General features: G+C 46.5%; 1 protein-coding gene across 1 annotated transcript in view; it reads left to right on the top strand.

Annotated features, from left to right (window-relative positions):
* Positions 1–18277, top strand: part of PAX7 (paired box 7) — a 99848-nt gene that overhangs the window by 47780 nt on the left and 33791 nt on the right. Inside the window, exons 6-8 of the mRNA XM_065696337.1 lie at positions 1294–1493; positions 15471–15636; positions 16017–16219. Coding sequence (XP_065552409.1) covers positions 1294–1493; positions 15471–15636; positions 16017–16219 — 569 coding nt within the window. The remainder of the gene's footprint in view (positions 1–1293; positions 1494–15470; positions 15637–16016; positions 16220–18277) is intronic.

Genomic DNA, 18277 nt, shown 5'->3' with positions numbered 1-18277 from the left:
TGATAGAGAAGAAGTTCTTAATCTGAAAAGATGAACATGTGTAAAGACCCTGTGTATTGTTAAGCCAGAGGTAGAAGGGAAAACCTCTTCAGATGATGTGTTTGCCCCAAAACAAGCAACTCCGCAGCAGTTTCTCTGTCTCTAGCTCTACTGTAGTTATCAGAGTCCTGCTACTGCATTGTCCCCATGAAGCCCCGAGCCATAAAAGCATTTTTGTGCTGCAGTGAGCTGAAGGCGATGGCATTTTGTGGGGATCTCAGGATAAACAAGTGAGCTCCGATGGGATATTTGCCTCAGCCTCCTCAAACTGCTGCCGCTCTGGAACAGCTGTTGGGGAAGTCACAGCTGCTGTTCCCAGCTCTGAAGAGAGAAAGGCAGATTTTTGGATGATGATAGTATAGAGGAAGACAAAAGAGAGGGCTGAAAACCCTATTAGTAACTTTAGGAAAGTTGTTCATCAAGAAGAGTTTACAAACCTGGCTTTAATCCTGAATTAGCAAAGGTTTACCCCAAAGGAAAACTGACTTCTCTGTGAGCATAGTGTTTAAACACATTCTGGCTCTCAGTCTGCCTCTGAAAGACACAGTCAAGCCTGGTAGGGAAAAGTAAGTGTGCATTTAATGAGTCTCCTATTTTCATGAGAGAGAAGGAAAAGGTGACCGAGGCCACATGTCTCACCTAGCTGAAAAGCTTTGTGTATCACATTCTTCCTTCTCTGCCATGAACCAGTGGCACATTTTTCACTGTCCTGAAGGCAGACATAAAGTTTTGGCCTGGCTGGGATCCTCCATAGATCAACATTTGCACAGCAGGGAGCCAAGAGCCTCACATCTTTGAAACCCAAGCTTTGCTCCATGAGAGGCCCCTGGCAAACACTGGATTCCCAGCTAACACTGGTCTCGGTGTGGCCCCTCTCAAATCCACTGGGTCTGACTGTAGACTTGGTGAATACCAATGGGGTGCCTTTATCTCCAGAAACAAGCAAAAATAGAGCAAAACTGGGCTTACTTATCCTAGCCATAGCTGTTCAGTTCTGATTTTCATAGGTTGTCTTTTTACAACGTAGGGGAAAAGTAATAGTAGGAACCTACAGAAATAGCATAAAGCTTGTAGATGTGTTGTGCAGGGCAGAGTATTTGCTTTGATGGACACCACCACAGTAGAACTGAGATTTGTTACACCACCACAGTAGAACTGAGATTACTTTGCTGGGCTGCTTAGCTCTTCCAACAGCCTTTCTCCACGTGGCTTTTATGCATGCAAACCTCATCTCCTGCTTCTTTCACACCCCAGGTAACAGGCTGGATGAAGGCTCTGATGTTGAATCTGAACCAGACCTGCCTTTGAAGCGCAAACAACGCCGCAGCCGGACCACTTTCACTGCTGAGCAGCTGGAGGAGCTGGAGAAGGCCTTTGAGAGAACTCATTACCCAGACATCTACACAAGGGAGGAGCTAGCTCAGAGAACCAAGCTCACCGAGGCCCGAGTTCAGGTAAGGCCTAGAGCAAGTCTGCCTGGTGGCACAGCTTCTTGTTTACCTTAGGGAAGGAGATGGTAGTGCTGAGGGTGTTGAAAGGTGATAATGTGGACACACTTCTTCTCTAGAGCCATGTCCACAAGGATATGAGACTTAAATCCAGTTCTGCACGTTCCCACGTTCGCATGGACTTGCAGATATGCCATTTGGATTTGGCCTGTTGCAGAGGTACCAGCTGGACGGTTTCCATCCAGGTTGGGACCAGGAGCCAAACTTGCCCTTGCTTGGCAAGGCATTGAGCTCTCTGTTTTCTGTTGGAGGAAATCTCTCCATTTGCCTAGGAGGAAGCAGTGTGTGTGAATGTTTGGTGTTTTAGGAGAAATCACACCATTTTCCAGCCTTGCCCAGGGGAGCAGCTCAGATTTTGCAAAGTTTGCAAGTTGTGTGTGTGAATTTTCATCAAATTTCTTTTCCCCTCTCCTTGATCTCCAGAGAGCACAAAAAGGGTGGGGGGAGAGAGGGAAGAAGAGGGGAGGAGCAGGAAGGGAGGGTTTGGAGCCGGGGGACTCTGACATCTACACGATTAATAGCCCTTGTGGGAACTCCACACAGAGACCCTTATGTCTTCCAGATAAAGGCTGGGTCAGCAGTGTGTGCAAACACGCAGAGGGATAAGTAGTGTGAACAGATCGGGGGGTATAATAGAGTCCCTTGAGGAAAGGGAAGGAAAGGGGGAGGGACTGGGGATTGTGCTGGGTTAAAGAAGTGAAATGGAGACCCCAGCAGTCTGTCCTCTGTGTGGCCAGAGTGACTGGGTTTCAGGCTAAGCACAGGGTCTCTGTGCAGGCAGCAGAGGGTTGAACAGTGGGCACTGTGAGAGGAGAGAAAGAGGTTTGTGACAGGACAACAGTTGATCACTAACCGGCTCCTCCAAAACAAAGCAGGCTGGTTTTCCTTCTGTGCTTCTCAAGGCAATGAGCTTGATGTGCTCACTCCAAAGCCACGAAAAGTTGTTGCTCTTTCCCCCCTGCTGTTCGGGAATGGCCATTTCGCTCTCCACACCTGGGATGTTCACTGGTTAAAGGCTTTTCCCATTAGCCTTCTTTCCCAGAGAAGTCACAGCACTGCAGTGGGTGCTCACTCACCTCCTTCCAGCTTTCTCTTGAAAGGTACTGGATGTGCCTGACTCCAGCATCCCTTAAGATTTGGCTATGGAGACTGCCAAAAGGAAATCTAGCAGACTTTAAACTGATTCTGGTTTTGATCTCAGCCAAAAGACCATGTCAGAGTGTTCAGCACTAAGAGTGTTAATAATTTGCTAGCCAGGGAGGTCCATAGATAGATGGAGCCTGGGAAAGGAACTAATTGAGGTGACTAAGTTACCAAAAGTTGGAATGTGTCAATTCCCCCATTTTTGTTTGCATATTCTGTTTTGTATTGCTCTTGTGTAGATGGACATAAGATGTTAAGGAGGAAGGATAAAGGTAGATGTTTCTGTGGCAAACAGGAAAAAAATCAGGAGTTTCCAGAGGAGAACAGAGTTTAGGTAAGACCTTTTTATGGGGTGAGAGAAACCTGCATTGATGAGGGCATGCAGGGGAGGAGGGAAAAGCCCTGAAGTGCCAGGGTGTGCACAAACCAGAGGCAGGTTCTCTGTTCCAGGGTACTCTGACCTCACTGTAACAAGGCTGGGAGAAAGGAGGGAGGTGAAAGCAGAGCAAGAAAAAACTAAATCAATAAATAAAGAGAACCTTTCCCTTGTCTCAAGCCGTGATCCTCGAATCCCCCTACTTGCTCCCAGGCAGCTTGCTTGGAGGTTCCTGCCAGGACTCTAGTAGCAGCTGTTCTCCGAGGCACATTCCTGATGGCTTTCTCATTCCGACATCCTGGCAGAGTCAGCTTCTTCCCACCACTTTTAAGCCTGCCGCCCCTTGTAAAATTTTCTGGATATCAGAGCAGATCTTTTACTGGCTCTCAGGATCTACAAACATTAGTCAATCAAGTCCTTGTGGAAAAAGAGAAAAAGGCCTCCCCACACACACATCCACACATGTAGCCATCCAGCAGGGAATCTTCTGCCACCTTATAGTCTTCGTCATGTCTCAGCGGAGTTTTTAAGGCCAAGAGATGTGCTTTGGATTAAGGATGGCTGTAATAACAGTAGGGCCAGCTGAGATGTGTCTGGGTGTTAAGGGCTATGCCAGCATCTCCCCATCTATCCCATCCCCAGAAGCTTATCATGTTAACTTGTAAAATGGGAGGCAGACACATGAGAAGTGTTACAAGAGACTCAAGAGCAGCCCTCAGTGTCTGGTCATTGCTTCATCCAGCTTCTGGATTTCAGTGCACCCCCTCTGGTGTGCAGCCATGGCTGGACAATCCCCAGATCACATCCAGGTCTCCAAATCACAGTTCAGGTGTTGCTGTTGGGCTATCTTACTGTATCCTTTCTTACTATATAGGGTGGTGAGGCACTGGAACAGGTTGCCCAGAGGGACGGTAAATTCTTCATCTCTGGCAGTGTTCAAGGCCATGTTGGACAGAGCCTAGGGTGATGTGGTCTAGGGTGAGGTGGTCTAGGGTGAGGTGTCCCTGCCTATGGCAGGAGGATGGAACTAGATGATCTTGAGGTCCTTTCCAACCCAAACCAATCTATGATTCTATGATTGTATATACACAGCATCCCTGCACTTGAATCCCATTTTGATAATCACTGTACAAGCACTGAACAAAAACAAGCAGGCTTGGCTATCTATTTTCTTTTTTCTCCTCCTCACCTCTCTTTTCTCTAGCACATGAAAGGTGAACTTACCTCAGTCTCATTCCTTCTGTCTGATACCTGAACATTCACGTACCATAATCACTTCCATGTGAAAGGCTGATAGCTCTGTTAAACTTTACTGGCAGGCCTCAGAGGCTGGCTGCTCATGCAGCTGCCCAGCTAAGTGGAAGTTTGACACGTTGACAGCTAATAAAATTCCCAAGCTGCAGAACAAGAAGGGGTGGTGGTGGGAAGCAGCTCCAGGCTCCGCTTTCTCATCTGCTAGGAAGATCACAGGATGGTGAGCGGTATTTTTGCAAGGTCACTGCAGTGGTTGTATGGTTGCAACACAGGATTCCAACATTCGGACTTCAACACACCCAAAGGTATAAGCTATGAAAAGGTTAATCCCAAATTGAGCATAAACAGGGCTGAGGCTTCTGAATGGATCAGGATTGTGGTGCCAAACCCATGCCCAGAGATACCACAGGTGGAAATTCCCGCTGTCCTGTTTTTGTGCAAGGCAATGTCTTGACTCATGTGTCTACGCTAACTCTCCAGCGCTGAGCAAATTCTTGCCCATCCACAAGTTCCCTTTTCCACCCTCTCAGAAAACAAGCTGCTGAATGCCAAGTGTTCATGGATTTAAAAATGAAGTCTAACAGCTAAACAATTCACTCGGCTAATTTAGTGGAAGCTTTGCCTTTGATCTTGAATATATTTTGGGGTTTTACACCAGGTTTTGCAATTATCTAACTGATGATGTCAAAGTTTTGATATGGGAACATACCCCTAAGTGGGATTCTGTGATAATTCTGCCTTTCATCCCTGGCATTCCTTGAGATGTTTTCCAGAACAACCCTTTTCTCACAGTCAGTTTAGCTTTGTCAGTACAGTGTTTTTCAATAACGGAATAGTTTTGCCTGGAAACTCTTGTCTAGGTGTAGAAATTACTTCTCAAAGCAATGCTAATGTCAAAAGAGACACCAGGTACATCAGTTGGGGGTTTAGGGAGTCAGAACTAACCCTTTTCCTAAACAAGCCCATTTGTGGATCTGTTTGCCCAAATGTGTTGCATTTTTAAGGCTAGATACAACAAACCTGTGTGCTTATTCCTGGTTTTTACTTGAGCAGTGCTGACAGAAATAGAAGGTAAAACAGAGCAGTGCATACACCCAAACTACCCTCAGGTTAGCACCGTAATCTCAAATCACTGAGACTTTTGCACACCACAAACAGACCTTAGTTGCAGGTTGAGCAGCCAATCTCCCTTTTTCCTGCTACTGTAATGAGTCAGATGTGACAGGCTCCAAAGTATTATCTCAAAAGGCTTTCCTAGAAATGTACCAAAGTCATTCCCAAAAAAGAGATGGCAGCTTTTGCTTCTCAGCATCACTTAGAGATGATTCAGATGGTCATACCACAGGCGTGAATACCACCAGCAAGTACGTTAATCCTGGTTCCTATGGACTGGGCAGTGGGTGCTCTATGGAAAGAAATCAGAAGCTCAAAGAGGTGGGTGTGTTGTGATGCTGATGTCTGTTATTATTAATCCCCAGGAAATTCCATGCACTGAGAAACCGTTATTTCAATAACAGAATTAAACCAGACAGCAGGAGTCGCAAGCCAGTGCTTTATTGATCATTTTTATGATGGATACCATTGTGATTTCTGCCTGGGAGAAAATGGCTGTTTCATTTAATAAAAAGCCTCAGAGCGATTCTGGCTCTGAAATCTCAGTGCATTTCTAGGCTCCTCAGATAATCTGTATTTTCTGACACAGTTTCAAACTGTAGTAAACAAACAGCCATATTCTAGATCAGACATGCCAAATGGAGCGCCAGCAAAGAAATTCCATTCCATTTTCCTTGAGATTTTCACAAAGCAATTCTGTTCTCAGTGCAAAGCAGCTGAAAAGCACCGTTTGCAGCAGCACTCTGCACTGTAGGTTCCAGAAACACATGGATTTCTTTAGGAACTTCACTCTGTGTGCTAGTGGGGACCCCAATGCTCTGTCACTGTGCTCAAAGCTCTGTCCCGTTCCCTGGTATGGTGCTTGTTGAAGGTATTATAGGGAGGGACAATGCAGTGGTTAGCAGGTCCCCCCGGCTCCGGGCATTGACTGGAGCCATGCAAAGCTGCTGGAACCTGATGCTGTTTGCTTGATGTTCTGCTTCACAGACTCTTTGAGGTGTATCCAAACTGGCTTTTCTGAGGCAATCCCCCTCCCTTAAAGGTCAGCTGAGAATGTTTTCTTTCTTCCCGAGGGTCCCACTAGTTTACATTTCCTGTGCAGGGGGCTGCGAGGAGGTTAGGACACAACAGCTGCCCTGGGGTTCTGGCAGCACCGACGGGGCTGTGCGGAGGAGCCGGGGCTCCCGTTGGCAGAGCCTGGCTTGGCACGCTGGTGTTCCACGGCGCGGGGCCAGCCGCGCTCTCGCACACCGGAGCCTCCACATAGAGAGCCCAAGGCAAGAAGAGCCCCTGGCACAGCCAGCCCCTGAGAACCTCCGCGGTGCGGCCGCTGCGTGTGCCCAGGCACGTCGGGACAGCGGCGGTGCGGTGCCGAGCAGCGGCCGGCTCCCGGCAGAGGTCGGGCCGGGGTAGTGCGCTGTTCCAGCCGGCTTTAAAGAAGCGGCGCTGCGAGGTAATGCCAGCGAGGGCTGGATGCAGCCGAGGGGGTGAGGAGGGTCCAGCTGCTTCCCACTCCTGTCTCATGGGGATCTGGCTGGAGAAGGGTGCTAATGAGCAAGGTTGGTCGGCTGCAGTCTTGTTACTTTCTGTTTGCTTAGTGAATGCTTGATGTCTCACGGCGTTGCTGCTGTTCTTTCACTTCACTCCAGCCTGAATTAGAAACAGAAATGCAATTGGGTTAAAGAGTTCCTGCTTTTTACTTGAACAATACCAACAGAAAGGAATATAAGGTAAAACAAAGCAGTGCATACACCCAGATTATCCTCAGGGCAGCACCAGGGTCTCAAATCACTGAGACATTTGCACATCACAAATAGACCTTGGATGCAGGTTTCCACACAAGCAGCCAATACCCCAGCTAATATGCTCCAAATAAGCCTTCATTCCACCTACAAGTCACATAAAAATTAACAAAACCAAACCGTAAAGCTGACCATGAGGTATCCAGACTATAGCAGCAAGTCTTTTTCCACCTGGACTTCGGAAAAGACAGAGATGATCTCTTAAAATTGCAAGCACGTCCTGTGTCTGTATCTAAGGGTTGGTTTAGAAAAGCATCAGCACTTTTGGTATTTGTAGTAGAATTACAATAACCACCCCCCTTGGAAATAGAAATGTCCCACTGACAGAGGACACAGTCCCAGCTCTGTAAGCCTGAGGGCATCCTCCTGGAGAGAGTCAGCGCTATTCCGTTAAGTGTATTATACTTCAGTGCAGATGAAAATGATAAGGCTAATCCTGCAGTCCTTCTGGCAAAGCATTGGTGCAAATCAACTGGAATGAATATCAACTTTAGAACATGCAGCATAATTTGACAAAAGCAGCTTGGTTTGTATGTGTAGGGCAGGGAATCTGTATGAAACAAAGGGAGAAATTCGTGGCAGAGAGTGCTCCTTCCAACTTGTTGGCTTCTGCAGCTGGAGGAATCCTTTCTGCTCAGTAAGCCCTGGTTGTTAGTTTAAATTGTGGATTTTTGTGTTGAGATGCAAACCCTGGAACTGACTTTTGATTATTAGTCATACTATGCTTTGGAACCAGGAGCAGAACTGCAGCCTCATGCTCCCAGCCTGGAAAAGGCATCCCCTAAACAATGTGCTAACGATTGGATTTTCTTACAAAGGATAAAGGGCCCAGAGGCCAAAGCAATGAACCAGATCCCAGCTCCTGGGCTGGAGCACTTGTGTGGAACACTGCGCACTCAGCTGGCCTAAATGGAAGTCAGTGAAGTTGCACTGATTTATAGCAGTGCAGTGTCTGTCCCATTGTATTCAAAACAAACAGGGCCTCCCAAAGGCTTTATGAGGAGACCCTTTATCACAAAATTTCCAGTCTGACAAGAGTATGGACCTAAATATTTCTCATACACTTTGCTCATGTGCCCTGTGCTGAACCTCTGCTTCTGTGTGTGCCTGGTAAGTGAGCAGCCAGCACACGTGGCACTGGCCCGTTCTGTGTCTCCCCAGCTAAGGAGGCTTTCTGTTTACTGGGACACCAATTAAAGAGATCCTGTTTGGCCAACAATGGAAAAGATTTATAAGAGCCAGGAGGAGGGTTTACCAGGGTGTTTTAATCTTTGAGCCACTTTCCATAGTGCTTAAGCTGTTTTTAAAAGCTCACAGCTTTTACTTTCGCAAAGAAAATCTTGATAGGGGGAATCATGTACTGCTGATTTGCTCTTAAGCCTGGCCTATCTCTAGCTAAACAATAGCAGCAGGAAACCTACTCTCTAACATCTTATTCACCTCCATGAGCTGTGAGCATCACAGCCTGTTCTGAGATGTTTACATGCAACTTGAACACCATTAAGATTTGGCCTTCCAAAAAGCAAGCGTTCAAGTGGAGAGAAAGCACTTCACAGAATACAGCTGCTTTCTGACAGCAGTGAGCAGATCCTCATGTCCTTCAGCTTCCACAAGTCTCACTCATCCTCTGACACAGGGTGTATAAAGAGCTATATAGATGAAGTAAAAGAGAGGGTTTGTTTTAAATTTGAGTTTAACAGACTTTATCCTCTGACAACTTAAAGAATCACTGAGAAACACAGTTTGCAAAATGCAGAGCTGGAAAACATAACATTTGCAAACAGTCATTCAGTATCAACAGTAATTTCATTCAGTGATAATAATTTTTAATTTATAGGTATTATTAACTTGCATTACAGTAAGAGGTGAAGCTGCACCACTGGGCAGATTTGGGCTTGGAGCTGTGAAGTCATGAGGTCAAACCTGGGCTTCGGATATCTCAGTGTGACAGGGGACAGATCTATCCCATTTCTCCTGCTTCCCTGACCAGAGTATAAAATTCATAGTAACAAAGTGTTCATGCTATGATGAGCGCTTAAAGGTAGAGATGACCTTTTGGTTGAGGAAGTGTTTGTGGCATTAATGCCAAGATTAGAAAGAATATTGCAAGAGTAAAGCGATCAATGTCACAAGGAAATCTTTCACCGCTAGCAAGGGTTTCTTTAAAAACAAAAACACAATAATTTTTTTTATAAAAAATCCACATACAACAAACTGTTTATTGAAATTCTTCAATAGAATCCCAGCCTGGTCTGTGCTGGAAGGGCCCTTAAAGCTCATCCAGCTCCAACCCCTGCCACGGGCAGGGACCCCTTCCACTGGAGCAGCTTGCTCCAAGCCCCTGTGTCCAACCTGGCCTTGAGCACTGCCAGGGATGGGGCAGCCACAGCTTCTCTGGGCACCCTGTGCCAGTGCCTCAGCACCCTCACAGGGAAGACCTTTTGCGTTATATCCAACCTAAATAGATTGTTGTAAGTAGCTAACACCTTCAGGAACTGGGCTATGCCAGGAAAAATATAGGCTAAATTCATTGGATAATCTCATTTGTGAAGAGTCATTTGTTCTGCTCCACTAACCTTGTTTAATATTTACCTTAACCATCTCACCCACAAGTGACAGAGGCTCAGTTTTTTAGGCACTGAACCAAAGTGTCTCTAGATACAGCTGCATCCCTACACACAGACAAAAATCTGTGTGCCTAAAATCTCTGCACTCTCCTGGGCTTTTATGTTTGTAAAGAATTATCTCAGTAGCCTCAATGATGCCTCTTCATCAGGGATTGTAGCAATACAACAGAGAGTGATGGGTTCAAACTGAAAAGGGGAAGTTCAGGTTGGAGATAAGGAAGAAGCTCTTCCCTGTGAGGGTGTTGATGCCCTGACATAGGGTGCCCAGAGAAGCTTTGGGCAAGGCAAGGCACTGCAGGGACCTGCGCCTGTTCAGAGGAGGACCAGGTCCAGCAGAGTCACCTCTGTGCAACCTGGAAAGGGATCTCATCTGGCTTAGGTGGAATTTTGTTGGTGTGCTTGGGCCATAAATGCCCACCTGACACTTTTCCACCTGGTTCCTGTAACCTCTTGGGCCTGTGAAAGCAAACACATGCTGCATCTCTTCCATTCTACTGGAGAGCAAAAGCACAACTTGGCTTTTCCATCCCTGTTTCCGTTTAGGAGCTCATTTATCCCATCTATCTTTCTCCAACATCAAGTCCTGATTAGGCTGAGCAGGAACACAACAGGCTTTCTTTCCCACAGGAGCCTCTTTTGACCTTCCTTTCCTCTCCTTGTCTGACAAATTGTGGGAGCTGACCCATATCTGGGTGGCTGCAGGGATAATTCAGTCCAGCCCCATCCTGGTAGGCAGCTGCCTTTGCAGCCCTTCTCCACTGGTTGACAATAAGTGGTTGGGGCATCTCGGGCCTGGCAGGATTGAGTGCAGGCGTTCAGGTTAAATAAGAACCAGTTCTAACCTTTGCCCCAAACCCAGTCTGGCTGGGATGATGGACTCTTGTGAGATCAGCTGGTTCTGCAAGGCAGACAGTGATGGATTGGAGAGGTTTCTTAGTCCCGCTGTGCCTTCCTCTCCCATCTGTGAAGGTAACAGATTGAGTGATACTCTGCAGTAAGCATCTAGCATTCAGGAGCGGCGTATTCACTTACTGCACAAGGTGCACATGGCACAGTGTGGGACTCTGATCTTACCTGGATCATGGGCATGACATGAAGAACCTGCTTGGACATCTTTCAAGTTATTTTCCATGAGGACATTCCTATATCTCTCTGCTTCCCCTGAAGCAGTTTCTGTAGCATTTCCTGTCTAACGAGTACATCCTTTGGAAGATGATTCACAGGGACAAAAACCTCAAATGTTTCTAAGAGGTACTGACTGTTGTCTTCAGTGGCCTACATTATGCTTCCATGCCTTTGGAAAACAGCATGTTCACACCGTGCAGGAGCTCTTTGCAATGCACAAATGATCACCAAGAACTTGTCTTTCTGGGAGGAAACAGGTTTCTGACATGTTGTTTTTAATGCTCTTGGGTTCTTCACACAACCTTTTTCCCTACATTTGTCCCAGCATAGAACTCCAGTTGTGCAGTCCAGCCCCAGCAGCCTCTAGAATGTCTCCACAGACAGAGCAGCAGCTTCAAATCTTCCTCCTCTTCATCTTCTTCTTCCCACCAGTGTGGTTTTAGCAGCCGTTGCCTTCACTCCAGGCTTAACATGGTGTAACAGGATCCTCTGGCAGGGGGAACCTTTAGTGGCTGATAAAACCTTAACTGTTGGGAAATGAAAGCAGGTTCCCTTTGAAGTGCACCTCGCATTTCAGCTCCATGCTCCAGCCTCTCTATTTTAACTACCAATAAAATGATTTATAAGCATAAAGGCCTGAGCCACCTTTAAGGCAGGCAAAGGGAAAGAATTGCTAACGTCATTTGCTGCAATGGATCATCTATTTTTTTCTGTGGGTTAGAAATAAGGGGCAGAATCAACCTGTTTGGGCCATGAAATGTCCCTTCCTCTGCACGGGAAGAGAAATCCTATCAATTGCTTTGTGGAAGGTTTCAGTGTATTTGTGGCTGGATTCTTTAGGCAGGCTCTGGTAGGAAGCACTACTTTTAAGCATGTAGTTGGGAATCTCATTTGGTGCATGTGTAGTTACTATTATTATCATTCCTTATTTGTTTTGCTCTGATGCTTCAGCTAAGAAGGAGCTCTTGCTGTGCCAGATATGGTGCCTACTGGCAGTTAGAAAGAGCCTCTATCTCAGGTGGCTGGTTGTTGAAATAAACTGAGATGTTAAGAAAATACAGGTTTTATCCTCAATTTAGAGGTGGTGATCTGATGCATGGCTTGTTTAAGGACCCAAATATGCTGAATGCAGCAATGTTTCCACTGATTTCAAATGAGAAAAGCAATCCCCAAGTCCTAGAAGGAGCCTGTAAAATAGGTAAGAACTGACTGTTGATAGTCCATTCTTCTGAAAGTTAGCTTTCTTCAAAGCCCATTGTAGACCAAAGTAAGCAAGACACCCCAAGAACAGCCCATTCACAGGCCTCTTTTGTTGACTCTACCCTGTCCTAAAAGGATCCAGAGTATCCTTTTATCCCCTTTAAAAACCAGAGGAACTATGTCCCTCTCACTGCTTGTGGAGAAGCAAGATAGGAGGAGTTGTACACACTGGTTCTGACCAGCGGCTGCAAACATGTGTGTTGGTGCATGGACATCAATAACCTCACGTGGTGTAACATAAGACAGCACAAACCTTTGCCAAGCTGTGTTTTGATCATGTGTTAGCCAAGCCAACTGACAAACCACCACGGGCACGGTGGGGATGGTGTCAGAGAAACCTGTCCTATACCAGCCCATCTCACTCCACATGCTGCTTCTGAACTTCTAATCCCGAGTGGATTTGCCAGCATCTGGCTTTTGGTTATAAAAAAGGAACTTTCCCACCCTTTGTGATGTTGGGAAAGTGTCAGAAATCACTGAGTGGCTTTTACATTCTTGGAGTTGGGTTTCCCTTTCCCTGTGTGCATTCAGAGCTGCTTGCTTATGTCTGCCCTTCAGGTATTTTGCTTTTTCTAGGCTATTCTCAGCCCTGAGATCTCTTTTTTGGAGTGGAAGCTCTTCCAGCCTGGGACCAGGCCTCTTTCTCTGCTCCTTCTCTTTCTCTTAGCTCCTTGTGTTCAGCTAACAGCAGTATTAGGGGTTTATGCCCCTGTCTGCAAAAGTGGAAGCAAAGAGGAGCCATGTTCCATGCCCTTAATTCAAGACATGGATTACACATACATGCAGGAGGAAAAGACAGGTCCTGTTTGCATGACCAGGGTAAACAAAAGGTTATTTATCCATTCCTATTACTCCTAGACACTGTGCCACGGATTGGACTATATAAAAGAGTTGTGAAGTGCTACAGCCCTTAATGTTCATTCATTTCTCTGTCCTTAACTCTGTCCTAGATTTTGCTAGCGACTTCTGGTGCCAAAAATGGACACAGGGATTCTGACCTGCATGGACTTTGTTGATCAATGCAGATCGGATGTAAGCTGACCCATTTCTGTCAACCTTTTGGAAGGTGCTAAGAGGTTCTGCTGCTTCAGCCAGTAGTGCAGTGCAATAGGAACAGGTCTGTGAAACGACACATTTGGTGCCAAGGACCTGACATCAGCACTGTCTACATTTCAGGGGGCTTATTTTAGACCAACTCTTCCAAAGAAAACTGGGTTTTCACTGTACAATGGATGTAAATAACAGCATGAAGTGAAGGACTAGGTCCTTCCTAGCCAGCACCAGCTCACACACAGCTATCATTAGCAGCTTTTAATCAAACTGTTTCCATGTAGATGAGGAGAAAGAGCAATAATAGACTGATCTGAAGAGCCTCACAGAAATCTGCGTGTGAACTCAGTGTCTGGTTTTGCAGCAAGAACTGCTGCAGTGCATGTGGACCAAGAGCCAACACTCGGTTAAACAAGCAGCTTTCAATGAAAACATGCTGCCTTGTGAATTAGATGTACCCACAAGTGCCAGTAAGAAAAAGGCAAACCAATAAGTGACATCTGCAGGGGGACTCAATTTGAAGGTCAGAGGTACCCACTTTGAGATTGGGATCACATCTAAAGTGCAAGGCACATTGGACTAAGGTTCTGCTCTAGCTAGGGAATGGAGCTTTGCTTTGGTTCACAAGATGTGGGGGCAGTTTGGACTCAAACTTGTAACCCCAGCTTCTGATCTGACATTGAACAGCTTGGAAGCCTGATGGAGGATTTCCCCCCCCTAATGCTTTACACTCTTGATTTTTGCTCCATTTTTTCTTGTTGCTGTGAAATTTAATCGTGTTTTCTAGACCTTTAGGCCTCACAAAGTCCAGCAGCTGCATTCTCATCTGGCTTGAAAGCTTATCCGCATACTTCTGAACCCCAAACAGAGATGGGCCTGAGAGCCTCTCTGATTAAATGAAGTAAACCAAGGCCAAGAGACAGCTTGAGAAGCCCTTTCCACGATGCAGAAGGCAGATTGCCCATGATAAAACACATCAGGGCAGACAAATGCATTTAGGAAAATCTCCCCTTGAGTTTTCCAGGTAAAACTAGCACTGTAGGAAACATGAACCCAGCTTTGCATGTGCATTAATCCTGAGTTTCTTACACATTAATCCTGGTTTATTATGCATTAATACTGGGTTTATTTTAATACACAGAGATTGAATTTGGCTGCAGTGCAATCCTAGCGCACGCTGCAGTGCCTCTTGCAAGGAGAGCATGTCTTAGCATACAGACAACAGTGATTTGCTGCAGTACAGAGAAGCTGAGAAACCCCTGTATTCCCTCCGGTCTGGTTCTATCTATTTAGCTTGTCTAACACTGAAACCATGATGCTAATCTGTCTATTTATCCCTTCTAACAGAGCAGCCGTGTTGCTATTATGGTACTTAATCCTTCAGCATAATTCACATAGTTGTCAGATAACAAGGCAGAATGGCCAGGTGGTAGCAATGCATCTATTTGCTATGGACTCTCTTGGAATAATGCACAAGCTAAAATATTCCTCTTCATCTCACCCGGCTGCTGATACATGCTTCCACGCTCTGAGGAGTATCTTTAACAATTCTAAATGCAAGTATCCTCACCAAGGAGACAGGGTGATGGTAGCATTGTCATAGAATCACAGAATGGTTTGGGTTGGAAGGGACCTTAAGATCGTCCAGTTCCAACCCGTTGCCATGGGCAGGGGCACCTTCCACTGGAGCAGCTTGCTCCAAGCCCGTGTCCAACCTGGCCTTGAGCACTGCCAGGGATGGGGCAGCCACAGCTTCTCTGGGCACCCTGTGCCAGCACCTCAGCACCCTCACAGGGAAGAGCTTCTGCCTTATCTCCAACCTGAACTTCCCCTGTTTCAGTCTGAACCCATCACCCCTTGTCCTATCACTACAGTCCCTGATGAAGAGTCCCTCTCCAGCATCCTTGCAGCCCCCTTCAGACACTGGAAGCTGCTCTGAGGTCTCCACGCAGTTTCTCTTCTCCAGGCTGAACAGCCCCAATGTTCTCAGCCTTCATCTGGGAGGAAGGAAGCTGAGGATCAGAGATGAGTTCTTACAACGTCTTCGTCAGGCAGGAACTTGAAGCTGGTTTTGGCCAGTGCTGTTACTCAGGCTGTGTTTTCATCAGCAGTGCAGGTGAGGTGGGACAGCAGCTCAGAGTGAGTCACACGTGGCCTTTCCTCTCCCCATCAGGTGTGGTTCAGCAACCGAAGAGCGCGATGGCGCAAGCAGGCGGGAGCGAACCAACTTGCAGCTTTCAACCACCTGCTGCCAGGGGGATTCCCACCGACAGGAATGCCAACCCTCCCTCCATACCAGCTGCCAGACTCCACCTACCCAACAACCACCATTTCCCAAGGTGAGCACCCATTTGCCTCATTGCTCCTCTTCTCTAGGCCTAGATAATCCCATCATCCCTTCCCTGATTCATGGCATCCTATTGAGGCTCTTGTAACACACAGATGGTTTTCCTCGAGCTGGGATGACCAAGTTTTTCCTCAAGTCAACAGCTTTCTCCTCTACCTCATAGTCATTTCTGCTGTATCAATGTGTCTCGTGACTGTAGTTGTTCTGCTCAGCTTTGAAATGATGAGCGCATCACTAGAAAGTATCATACAGGCAATCCCTTGTTCTGGGTAAATCTCCATACTGGGATTCAGTGGAAGGAGTATTGCTGATTCCAGCTGGCTTTGGCCTTTGTAAAAGAATTTACAGCCTCTTCTCCCCTTCTCTCTGCAGATGGAGGAAGCACAGTACACAGACCCCAGCCCCTGCCACCATCCACCATGCACCAGGGAGGACTTGCTGCAGCCGCCGCTGCCGCTGACACCGGCTCTGCTTATGGGGCCCGACACAGCTTCTCCAGCTACTCAGACAGCTTCATGAATGCTGCAGCTCCTGCCAACCACATGAATCCTGTTAGCAATGGCCTCTCTCCACAGGTATGTGACCCACTTCCATTCTCTTTCTTTGGCTGACAGTATTTGGCTGATTCAGATCCTCTGAGAGCAGGACAGGCTTCAGGCTATCACAGTGTATTATGATTAACAAGGGAGTTATTGTCATGAACTCATGGAGGCAGCCTGGTTAAAGCAAGGAGTTTGTTTGTTGCAGTGTCTATCCTGAGCTCAGCACTGCACTGCCAGAGCACTTGTATCCTGTTAGCTCCTGTATTCAAGTTAGCGCACTGGAATCACAAACACCAGGACCAGGAGCATTGGTGTTCCAGAAAAATTCCAGTGCGGGTGTGGGCCCTTCCATGGTGGGGTTTTAGCCTTGCTGTTCTTACCTGCTTTATTTCAGACTCTCTTTAGAAGTAGTCCATGATTTGTGGGTGACTGATTCAGAGATTAGCTGAAGCCAGCTTGTCCAAGTCTGGTTGGAACATGAAAGCTCTGTGGATCTGAGCTTACTCAAAACACAAGGATGTAGATCTGGGATTTAGCCTTGAGAAACTAGCTGCCATGCAAACACTTCTGCTAATGCTTTCCCCAAGGTCACAGTAAGAGATGTAGGTAAGCTTTAAAGGAGGAAAGTTAAAGCACATCCTTGATTTTAAAACCCCTGCCTGAGCTCAGAATGGAGCACCCATGAGCTGACTCTGAGTTCTGTACTCCAAGCCTTCAGTGCAGCCACTTCTTGAAGTGCCCAGTCGCAGGTTTGATCTGCCTTCTTCCAGCTATCTCTGTGGCTTTTCAGAGCTGGTGTGACAGAGAAGCAAACCTCAGCAGTGTAGAGAGGTTGAAGCCTCCGTCATCAGCTGGTCTAGAGAGAGCAGAGCTTGTGCTATGTGTGTGCTATGGTAGTAGACATTCATTCTCAGCTGGTGAGCTGCACTGAAGTCAGTGGAGATCCCAGGATATAACAGGTTTCTGTCACCTCATTAGATAGAGCCTTTACCCTTCTCTTTGGTTTACTTGCTGTAATCTGTATCCTGAAAATTAACAGTCAGGACTTGCATTCATGTGGTGCCTGCCATCCTGGAGAGGTACCAAATACATTTCACTTTTGTCCTCAGTCACTTGTGAAATACAGAGACATGTGAAGCGCACTTACAGCAGTTGTTTCAGAGTGGCCAGTAACACTGTTTAAGACAGGAAGGGCAAAATAATATGAAACTGCAAGGAGAAATTAGGTAGGCATCTGAAATGAAAAGCCGACAACTGCTGAGAGAGGAGTCCAGTAAATGGGGACATCAGAGAGGAAGATAGATTTTAAGGTCCAATAACTTGTAATCTCTCGAGTGTGAAAACAGACATTGAGTGTCAATGGAAAGGGAAATTTTGCAGCTTCTCTGCAGTGGTATAAACCCCCCACTTTTAGCTTTGAATGCTCATGAGATGGAAAATGTAAAAGGGTGACTGGCATGAGGCTGAATGTTGCCTCAACCGGCATCATTTGTGTGGTGAATAGGGGGGCATCTTTCTGACAAGGGCTTTCTAATAGCACTGGGTTGAGGAGAGGAGCAGACAGTATGGAATTCAAAGGCAGGCTGCAGGTTAGATGGTCCAGGGCACGTGATTAATTCAGATTATCACAAGTGAATTTAGCACCACAGAATAAGGATGTGATCCACATGATAAGCTGCACAAGCATTAGACATACACAGGTCCATCATGCAATTTCCATTGCTGTAGCTTCATCATCTTCTTACTAGTCCTGCTCACTAAACCAGAGGCTCATTGAAATGGCCAGACCAGTACTGTATCTATGCTTATCCCTATCCCAAATTGCCCTGCCCCAGGCTCAGGCTAGGGGAAGATGAGTCCTGAGCCAATAAGCCCTTTGTATGGGAAAGAGGGGGTACATTATCTGGCAGTCCTGAAGGAAAGAAAGCTTTGCACCCCCAAGAAGAGGAGATTCCCATTTTTCTAATGCATTTAATCATGTGAGGGCCAAGACATCAGCATATAAATTCTTCCATTTATTTTGTGCATAGAAAGGCTAACCCAGCTTATTTTATGATTGCTTTATATTTACTTATCTGCTCACTTCCTGCC

This window comes from Lathamus discolor, chromosome 16, assembly GCF_037157495.1.
Source record: "Lathamus discolor isolate bLatDis1 chromosome 16, bLatDis1.hap1, whole genome shotgun sequence".
In the NCBI taxonomy this organism is placed as follows: Eukaryota; Metazoa; Chordata; class Aves; order Psittaciformes; family Psittacidae; genus Lathamus; species Lathamus discolor.
The sequence above is the reverse complement of the archived record's forward strand: the minus strand, read 5'-3'. Positions and strand labels throughout refer to the sequence as shown.